The following is a 10,659-nucleotide window of genomic DNA, read 5'->3' as shown; positions in this document are numbered from 1 at the left end:
TTACCTCATAGTCATATCACAATTAGAGGTAATTGCCTTAAGGCTTACAACTTTCAATGAAGCTGAGTTATCAACAACTTTTACTATAGGAATTAAATATTCATTGTGCTTTATACAACAAACATTATTATTTATTCTCAAGGAATATTCAAAGTTACTCAGCGTTAAAGCACCTCTCGGTTGAAATCTAAAGATAAAAACAGTTGAACTGTTCTTAAAAGCCATACATGGAACACTGTTCACTGGGGCTCTTCCTATAAATTTTAAAGAGTCAATTGATGATATGGCTGGTATAAATACCCCGAATAAAAATTCTTGTTATTAACAAAAACGTGATATTCACTGGTTTCCTTTTCTATGATCAGTGCTGCAATACTAGCATTATTAAATATTTGTAAGATTTGTTTAACTGTTCTGATGTTTTCGACCATGGGATGAAAGATAATTCTTTCTGAATAAATTTGAAGGGACTAATTATTCCTTCCTAGACCTTGACGATCTTTGGGAGAGCAAAAGGATTAAACAATAATTAGATGGCAGACAGTACAAGGGAAATTGATTGTGGTGGACGCCACAGCCACTCAAAATACCTTCACAAACGCCATTAGGAATGGCTAGTAATTTATTAACAATACAATATCTAATATCAAAGTTATTATTGATTGACTCAATTAGATTATTATTCACAATTATATACAAGATGACAACTAACCTGCCTGGCAGACCTTATACTATCCCTTCTTATTTTATGTGAGGGAGATGTTTTAATTAGTGTATACACTGCTTAATTAATGCTTGTGCAATACTCACTTCCTGGCGAAGTGGCAATTGATATGTTATTAACTGACAACAATTTTTTCAACTTACAAGACACAAGGCACAATGACAAATCATAAAATACATAAATCTTTACATAACATATACATAAATATATATTTATAAGACAAAGGACGCTGACTTCCACTTTTTACTCAAGAACAAAAAACAAGAAGCGACGCAATAGACTCGGCACATTGATCAAAATCTAACTTCCTCGTGGCAGTCAAGGACAACTCGTAGCACTTGGTCACGTACGCAGCCCCACTCACTTTTTAGACCTCCAATGCAGCCAACCCTCAACTGCATCAGCCCAAATTTCCCACAAAGGGGGGCCGCACCTCCTTGCGAGGACCGAACATCCTCCCCCGCAGTGGACTCGCCAGAGTTCCACTTACTGATTTGGGAGAGGGCACAGCTTCCTGACAGGGCGGCTGACAACTCCGGACGCCGTCTTCACCTCGGCCACCCTGGCCACGTTATCTCGGCCATAATGCAGCTTGGCGCTCCGGCCTAAGGACCACTGCAACGGAGGAAGGTTGTCGTCCATAATGACCACCACTTGTCCCTCTGCCGCTGGGAAGGACGGCGAATGCCACTTGAGCATGGCTTGCTGCTCAAGGAGGTACTCCTTGTGCCATCGTTTCCAAAACTGGCTAACAGTGAATTGGGCCATCGCCCACTTAGACTTGAGGGCGGTGCGTTGATTCAGGGAGTCACTAGTCGGAAGAGCAGTCATTGGACGCATAATTAGGAAGTGTCCTGGCGTTAAGACTTGTAGATCGTCTGGCGACGACGAAAGGGCTGTCAGAGGTCGTGAATTCAAAATAGCCTCGACCTGGCAGATGATGGTGAGAAAACACTCCATTGTGGGCTCTTGCAGGCCCAAGGTAACCTTCAGCAAACGTTTTGTAGACTTAACCGCTGCCTCCCATAGGCCACCGAAGTGGGGTGCTCTTGGTGGGATGTAGTGCCACTCGACTCCTCTTCTTCCGGACTCTCGTAGGATCGATTCCTGACATTGGGAATCCTTTAACAGGGCAGATACTTCCTTAAGTCTCCTGGTAGCGCCGACAAAATTTGTACCATTGTCAGACCATATGTGACTAGGCATGCCTCGCCTGGCTATGAATCGGTTTAAGGCGGCTAGAAAGGCCTGAGTCGTGAGGTCAGTGACCAATTCTAAGTGAATGGCCTTTGTCGAAAAACAGATGAAGATAGCGAGGTAGCATTGGAGGACCTTGGCGGACCGAAGTGACGCAATTTTTACGTTGAAGGGGCCTGCGTAGTCAATACCAGTAGTCGTGAAGGGTGGTGAGGCGCTGGCTCTTCCCTCTGGCAGTTGACCCATAATAGGGTTGAAAGGTGATGGTTTAATGCTGAAACATTTATTACATGACGACAATTGACGTCGAACCACATTTTTTCCATTAGTAATCCAATATCTGTTTCGGAGAAAGGCATGAGTGGCGGTAGGGCCTACATGAAGATTGGATACATGAGCGTCTTGAATTATCAGGGCCGTAAGGGGATGTTGATGAGGCAAGAGGGCCGGGTGCTTATTGGACTCAGGGATATTGGCTTGTCTTAATCTTCCTCCAACTCGCAATACTCCGTCGGTATGTATGAATAAGCCTAAAATTCTGACCAGGCGTAATTTAGGTCTGGAGGACTGGGCATCTTCAATTTCTTCTAAAAATGAATGTCGCTGAGCTCGAATAATCAGGGCACGCAAGGCTTCACCGCGTTCTTTGACCTTTAATGGGCCTGACATGTGGTGGGCTGAATTTCTGGCATTGTGGGCGAAACTTAGACACCAGGCAACTACGTTTATAAGTGTATGCAAACTGGAAAACTTGTACTCCAAATCCTCAGGAGAGGAGGCTGCGATCGATACATTAAGGGCCTGGGAGCGAATTTCTGCCCCCACAATGGGGTCCGACAAATCTGCATTTACTTGTCCTAGAGGCCATGACTCAGGATTTGATTTTAGCCAAGGAGGGCCTTCCCACCATAAGTGGTGTTTTACCAACTCCTGTGGCCTTAGCCCACGTGAGGCACAGTCAGCAGGGTTCAACGATGAGGGGACGTGAAACCATTGGGAAGCGGGTACCTTTTCCAAAATGGCAGCCACTCTATTGCCTACAAACACCTTCCGATGAGGAGGCGGGGTAGCGGTTATCCAGGCAAGAGCTATGGTAGAATCGGAAAGGGCGAAAATGTTTGAAGAGGGTATCTGAGGGAAGAGAAGACTGACTTTATGGAGTGTAAGAGCCAGGAGATGAGCGGCACAAAGCTCCAGACGTGGGAGCGTGACAGGTTTCATGGGAGCTATTCTGGCTTTAGACATGATCAGGCTGATGACTGTTTCCTCAGAAAGTGACACAAGGTACACTACGGCCGCATATGCCCGTTCTGATGCATCAGCAAAACCGACTAAATATAGTTTAGGAGTAGACGGGGACAAAAATCTAGGGATACGGATATTTGAGAGTTCCGGAAGGGTGACAGCAAACTGAGACCATTCTTGGATAATGGATGAAGGTAAAGGGTCATCCCAGCTAAAGGAGGCTTGACAAACGACTCGAAATATTGCACGAGCAAAAACTGTTATTGGGATTAACCATCCCAATGGATCAAAAACTTTTGCGATCTGACTGGCTAGTTGTCTTTTGGTTTGAATATTGGGGACTGAACGAATCAAAAAATGGAAATAGTCTTGTGAGGGGTTCCAACAGAGGCCAAGAATTTTTAATTGTGACTCCTCGTCCTTCTCTAGACATACAGAAGACATTGCTGGGAGAAGGTGGTCGAGAGGAATTCTTTCTAACAGTCGAGGGTGATTGGATGCCCATTTTCTAAGCTCGATTTGAGCTTGACTTAGTAATCGTATAAGTTGATCTCTCGATTTCAGGGCCGCTTCAAGAGTAGGGCCTCCTCCGGAGATGTCATCGACATAAGTACGATCCCTAAGGATCTCTGCTGCTTGGGGAAAGGAATTCTGCGAAGTGAGGGCTAACTCTTGTAACACGCGACATGCTAAATAGGGCGCTGACGTGGTTCCATACGTGACAGTACACAGTCGGTACTCCTGAACCGGCTGTCAGGTATCAAAGCGCCAAAGGATACGTAAAAGGTCTCGATCTTCAGGGTGGTGTAATATTTGACGAAACATTTGACGTATGTCGGCTGTAAATACCCATTTATCAACTCTGAATCTGGTCACAACCTTCCAGATGTCAAGCTGTAATTTAGGGCCAGGGAGCAGGAGTTCATTGAGTGAGATTCCTGAGGAGGACTTTTGGGATGCGTTAAAGGCGACTCTGATTTTTTCCGGGGGATCATCTAGATGGTGGACTGCATGGTGGGGAATGTAATATGCAATTTGACCTGACTTAAGAGGAGGGGCCAGCTCCATATGTTTAGACTCTAAGTAGTCCTTCATAAACTCGACATAGGGAGTACGCAGATGCTGGGACTTAGCATGGCGTGTTTCGGTTTGGAGAAGGCGCCTCAGCGCGATCTTTCTGGTCTCTCCCAGACAGCAAGGACTAGTTTTAAGTGGCAAGGCCACAGAAAACCGGCCATTGGGGAGTCGGAGACATGACTTGGAGAAGCACTCCTCGGCCTTCAATTCATCGGGAGTAAGGGGGGAGACCTCAGACACTTCCTCCAGGGCGAACATTTTCTCCACAAGACGGGACAGGACCTGGTCAGGGGGGTGCTGAATGGGTTGGGAAACTGCCAAAGTTATGGCAGGAGGAAGAGGGTCAGGCTCAGGAGTGTCAAGGACTTGTAGCGGACGCCGCGTTCTCTTTAACCGTTGTGGTTTGGGGGGCGGAAGCTGAAAAGTCCAAGCTGTATAAGCAGAGTGCTGGTGAATGACTTCCGTTTGGGACGTTGACGAAATTGGAGCCGAGGACGAAGACAGGCTAGGAGTAACTGACTGTTCTAGCTTCATGACCAGTTCGGGGCTATTACAATGAACAACTGGCTCAGACTCAGACTCACCAGGAGGGTCGCCAGTTGAGGTCTTGCCTTCAGGAATAGACTCATCATTAGGTAGTTTAGGGGCAGTTAAATGACCGTACTTATGTTTAAATAAGATTTTACAGTAAATCCGGTAAAGTTTGGAACTAGACATGTGGTTTTGGACAGAAGGGTCAAAACGAACACTTTTAACAGGTAGCTTTTTCAAGGGACCAGACATGACCCAGCCAAGGGTTGTCAATCGTGCGTTAGGGGAGCCATTTTGTGAGCGAATCATCTGACTGAGATCGAGGGCATCAAAGACCGAAGCTGAAAATACGACATCTACTGGACTTGGTTCTTTGAAAGTCGGGTCAGCTAAAGGTCTATCTGCTAGGTGTTCCCAATCACTGACAGGAAAATACGAGGATGGAGCGTCCGGGACAGTCTTAGTGACTACGCGAAAGGGAACTTTAAGTTGGGAAAATGGCGGGCATTGTTTTAAATTAGTTGACACAAAACCCACGACTTGGGTGGCAATATTGCCCCCTATGCCACGAATGCCGCCTGACATAGGGTTATAAGTCAATTTGCTTTCCTTGGCAAAAGCTTTAGTCATTAAGTTGATCTCACTGCCTGAATCCAGCAGGGCAAGAGCGCGATACCACTGGCCATCTCCTCCAAGGAGATGCACCAGGGCAGTAGGGGAGACTGACATGTCAGATGGGAAGGACTTAACAATTGATTTCCGTGAAGATTTCGTCGCATGGCATAGTCGACAGTATCTGCGACGGCAGAAGGCAATGGTGGACAATGGAGGGGTATCGCGCCTGCCTAGAACCTATAATCCCGGCGGGGGAGGGGGTGCCGGATGTCGGCCAAAATAAGTTACAGGATGTACGGGGGGTAATTCGTCGGACGAGGAAGACGACGAGGATCGAGACTCAGAGTCCCAGCCCTTGCCTAGAGGCGGATGAGACTCAAAGGAGCTGGGAGAAAGAAAGGAGCGTCTTGGGCAGGGAGGCGGGGATTCAGGTAAGTCCTGGGAGCGTACCCTTTTGGGCGGAGATCTAGGCCTCGACGGTCGAGAGGTTCGCAGGGACATCAATGGAGGGATTCCAGGACTACTGGTTCTTCTCTGACTAAGGCTGGCAGATGGTGGAGGGGGGTGCAAGGAGGTATGATGCTCCCCGTGGCACTTCGCGCACCCGACCTGGCAAGGACATCGGGAGACTGGGTGATAGATGGAGAGACAATTAGTACATAGGTTCTTCTCCGTGACAAAATTCCACTTGTCATTCACCGACAAGTTGACATAGTGAGCGCATTTAGACAGACGATGTGGATCCCCACAGAGGTAGCACTGAATGGAGGAAGAGGTTGAGGAAGTTGGGGCACGAGGAGTAGGAGGGGTAGGCTGTTGCTTTGGAAGAGGTGAAGATGGTGAGGGTCTCCGTGGTGGACGAGGCACAAAACGGACTGATTTGGGTGAGTACGGTTTAACCTGACTGGGCGAGGGGGTGGAAACTGGTTGATGGGAAGGAGGCGTGGGACTAGCCTGGACAGGAGGAGAGGGGATCCGCCCTGGCGACAATGTAGGAGAGAGTCGGTCCCCCTGGTCCTTTAGGAAATCCAACACTTGAGAACTGCAAGGCAGCTCGTCAAAGGATCTTAGGTACTTCTTCCTAAATTCCTCTTGTAGACCGGGGGCCAAATTGGACAACGTAATGTGGCAAAGGAGAAAATCAAGCGGGTGAGGGATGGAACACTGGTCCAGTAAAATTTGTCTGCTTGACAGCCAGGCGATGCACGCTTCTATGCTGGGCTGAGGCTCTGGGAAGTGAAGGAAGTTGTCCACCATAGCACTGGCGACCCGCAACCTTCCCTCATATCGGGCGTCCAGAGTCTCCCAGGCATAGAGGTATCCTTCCTCAGTGGAGGTGGCATTCTGGACAATGGACAAGGGGGGGCCTTTCAAGCATGACCGGAGAGCCTGAAGCCGCTTGGCTGCAAGAAGGGCTAGTCTATGAATCTCAGACTGAAAATTCCGTTTGAAATCCCCATACGTCAACACATCCCCCTCAAACACCGGAATCTTAGGAATGATGAGCTCCTGCAGCTGCCTTCTGGCTAGCTCCACAACGGACTCATCCACTACGCTAGTGTGGGAAGAGACAGACACCGGGGCAGGCTTAATGGAAGGAGGAGGGGCAGCCAAAATCGGCAAGACAATAGAAAGGTGGGCGAGTTCAGCCTGTTCGTGGCTTTGAGACAGCGCCAAGGCAAGAGGGGCACTGTAGTCCGATGCCAAAGGCCGCAGCCATTCCCAAGCCTCTTTATCCACTGTCTGGGACAGAGACCTAAAAATGGTGGAGAGCTGCTGACATCGGCTGACTGACTCAGGGGACTCTGGGTCCAACAATTGAACGTTTCGGGTCCATTGATCCAGCCTGGCAGTGAGGTGGCGGCATCTAATGACATTAAGATCCCCACTGGCCTCAGACTGGATGGGCAATCGCGGAGTTTCCTCCAACGAAGGGGAGATCGGAACTGGTGAACGGGGGGGTGTGGTCTTCTCGGTGAATTCTTCCATAATCCTGAGAATGGGCACAAACAATGGCTCTTGGCAAAGAAATCAATAAGTGCTAAATAAAAGACACAAATTATAACTACAACCAAAGACTTAAAACTAATAATTCAATTACAATTATACAAAAAATTAAACCTTAAAACACAATTAAAAGACCAAAGACAAAACATAGGAAAGACTAATGACATTCGCTACAAAACAAAACATGTCTTTTCCAAAGGAAATTTTTAGAATAAAATTGAAATGCAACAATGCATGAACAAACAAAAAAAAACACATGTATGTATATACATAGACTAATGAAGGCTTATTACAGTTTAAGAAAGAAAGAAACAAATCGATTTTTTTTTTTGTCGAAATTACAGAGCCACAAGGCATAGACAAAACATGACTATATACACTAAGGAAAACTTGATATAGCTTCAATTATAAATCTTAAAACAAGATTAAAAAGTGACAAGGCACTAATGACACTTCAATACAACTTACAATTAAAAATGGAATTTTTTTTTTTTTTTTTTAATTACAAATTATCTATATTTAAAGGTATTTCAAGTGGTTCCCGGGTTTCGGCACCATGAATAAATTTGAAGGGACTAATTATTCCTTCCTAGACCTTGACGATCTTTGGGAGAGCAAAAGGATTAAACAATAATTAGATGGCAGACAGTACAAGGGAAATTGATTGTGGTGGACGCCACAGCCACTCAAAATACCTTCACAAACGCCATTAGGAATGGCTAGTAATTTATTAACAATACAATATCTAATATCAAAGCTATTATTGATTGACTCAATTAGATTATTATTCACAATTATATACAAGATGACAACTAACCTGCCTGGCAGACCTTATACTATCCCTTCTTATTTTATGTGAGGGAGATGTTTTAATTAGTGTATACACTGCTTAATTAATGCTTGTGCAATACTCACTTCCTGGCGAAGTGGCAATTGATATGTTATTAACTGACAACAATTTTTTCAACTTACAAGACACAAGGCACAATGACAAATCATAAAATACATAAATCTTTACATAACATATACATAAATATATATTTATAAGACAAAGGACGCTGACTTCCACTTTTTACTCAAGAACAAAAAACAAGAAGCGACGCAATAGACTCGGCACATTGATCAAAATCTAACTTCCTCGTGGCAGTCAAGGACAACTCGTAGCACTTGGTCACGTACGCAGCCCCACTCACTTTTTAGACCTCCAATGCAGCCAACCCTCAACTGCATCAGCCCAAATTTCCCACAAAGGGGGGCCGCACCTCCTTGCGAGGACCGAACATCCTCCCCCGCAGTTTCGCGGAGAAACAATTACCATCAGATTTCATCTAAAGAAAAATGGGTATTGATTTTCGAAAGTATAAAATGGATTACGCTGAAGTGAAATCAGCTAGTATTTAACGATACCCTACCGAGCGTTAACACCATCAAATATATACTTTCTGCAAAGTATAGGACTTTTGATTAAACCAAAATGGAAGAAATACTAGATGTGAATAAAAAAGTGAATTTTGAGGAGAGAATAACAGACTTTGAATTTCACTCTCATCAGCCTTTCATCCAATCATTCGACAATTCTGACGAAATAATAATCGCCGTTCAACAAGACATCTACACTGTTCCAGCCAAAAGTTTTCTATATATTCAAGGACAATTGATTAAAGAAGGTTCTAAAACTATCGATCCAAGTGAACTAGTAAGAAATGGATTTTTGTTTTTGTTTGACGAAATCAAGTATCAGATGAATGGTGTGGTGGTTGATCACGTTAGAAATCCTGGAATCACATGTACATTAAAAAACTATGCATCTCTTAGTCCGGATAAGGCGTCAGGAATGGAAATGAGCGGTTGGATGATGCGTACTGAATACGTTAAATTAGCTGATGAAAATGGTAATTTTGATGCTTGCATTCCACTAGACATTGTAATGGGATTCTTTGAAGATTACAATCAAATAATTCTAAATGGAAAACATGAGTTAATTCTACATCGCAGTAGAACGGATAATGATAGCATTCAAGTTTTAAAAGATCACCCCAATGATAAAGCTTCTATTAAACTAAAATCTGTGCAATGGAAAATGCCATATGTTAAAGTGTCTGATGAACAAAGGTTAAAGTTTTTAAATTTAGTCAATAAAGGAAAAACCGTTCACATGGCATTTAGATCATGGGACCTCGTAGAGAACCCCTCTCTGCCTACTAATACTAACAAGCAAACTTGGTCTGTGAAGACGTCAACAAATCTAGAAAAGCCCCGTTATATCATAATTGCATTTCAAACAAATAAAAAGAATAATGCAGAAAGTGATATGTCTCAGTTTAATCACTGTAGTATATCAAATGTAAATTTACATCTAAATTCTGAAGTTTATCCTTATAATGATCTCAACATAGATTTTTCCAAGAATCATTTTACGGTTCTTTATTATATGTATCGAAATTTTCAACATAGCTACTACGCTAAAGAAAATCAGCCTCTTTTAAGCAAAGAAGAATTTAGGGATGAAGGGCCTATTATAGTTAAAGATTGTTCTCTTCAATCAGAGGCAATTAGATCATCTTCAGTTGATATTAGAATAGATCTAGAAACGACGGAAAATTTTAAAGCCAATACAACAGTCTATGCATTAATTTTTCATGATGCTTTAGTTGAATATAATCCGTTGTCAGGTTTAGTCAGGAGAATATAAGTGGAAGTGGGGGTTAGTATTTAATTGAGGAAGATTTTGTAGAAGAAATTTAGTTTTCACAATGCGTGCGGCTGTGATTGACTTCCAGGGTTACCTTACTCCTCAAAACTGTTATATCGCCAAGGAAGTGACTATCATAGATTTGGACTACCCTTCAGTGTTTTGGCACTGGTTATTCAAACCCCCATCTCAAGAAGATGTTCAAAATTTATCTGCAAATAAATGGATATTTCATAACCTTCATGGATTAAATTGGTATGATGGAGATGTGGAATATTCCGAATTAAGAAGCTTATGTCAGAAATCAACTGAAAATTTTACCATTCTTTTTGCTAAAGGACTTGAATATTCTATATTTCTTGAAGAACTTATAGTAAAAGAAGGTCTTTGACCTCCAAGATTTTGGCTGTCCATCACTGAAATGTCTCACTTCAACGTTGGAATTCACTAAATGCATCTACCATTGCGGAAGGAAATCCAACTGTTCATTAAAATTTGCAAAAATATTGGTTGATTGGATTTCAAGGAACAGATCAAAGGTGGATCTCTATGATGCAAAAATAAGGGAAAA

At 43.7% G+C, this 10,659-nt stretch overlaps 2 protein-coding genes across 2 annotated transcripts; one reads left to right on the top strand and one right to left on the bottom strand.

Annotated features, from left to right (window-relative positions):
• On the bottom strand, window positions 1–5,503 carry LOC141452059 (uncharacterized). The gene is made up of 3 exons (XM_074123878.1): window positions 4,016–5,503; window positions 1,215–3,916; window positions 1–187 (listed from the first exon to the last, which is right to left on the bottom strand). Exons 1-3 carry the CDS (start codon window positions 5,501–5,503, stop codon window positions 1–3), a joined length of 4,377 nt encoding a protein of 1,458 aa, XP_073979979.1.
• Window positions 5,504–8,870: 3,367 nt separating this feature from the next.
• LOC141452058 (uncharacterized) lies at window positions 8,871–10,088 on the top strand. The gene has a single exon (XM_074123877.1). The coding sequence runs from the start codon at window positions 8,871–8,873 to the stop codon at window positions 10,086–10,088; it is 1,218 nt and encodes a 405-aa protein (XP_073979978.1).
• Window positions 10,089–10,659: the final 571 nt, after the last annotated feature.

The sequence above is a fragment of the Rhodnius prolixus genome, unplaced genomic scaffold (assembly GCF_049639745.1).
Source record: "Rhodnius prolixus isolate KJV_2025 unplaced genomic scaffold, Rpr scaffold_32, whole genome shotgun sequence".
NCBI lineage: Eukaryota > Metazoa > Arthropoda > Insecta > Hemiptera > Reduviidae > Rhodnius > Rhodnius prolixus.
This window is presented reverse-complemented; position numbering and strand designations above follow the sequence as displayed.

Coding starts and splice junctions, on each gene's coding strand:
- LOC141452059 (XM_074123878.1), bottom strand. CDS start 5,503: ATGTCAGTCTCCCCTACTGCCCTGGTGCATCTCCTTGGAGGAGATGGC. Junction 3,917..4,015: donor GATTCAGAGTTGATAAATGG/GTATTTACAGCC, acceptor GATACCTGACAG/CCGGTTCAGGAGTACCGACT. Junction 188..1,214: donor CTGTGCCCTCTCCCAAATCA/GTAAGTGGAACT, acceptor TTTTATCTTTAG/ATTTCAACCGAGAGGTGCTT.
- LOC141452058 (XM_074123877.1), top strand. CDS start 8,871: ATGGAAGAAATACTAGATGTGAATAAAAAAGTGAATTTTGAGGAGAGA.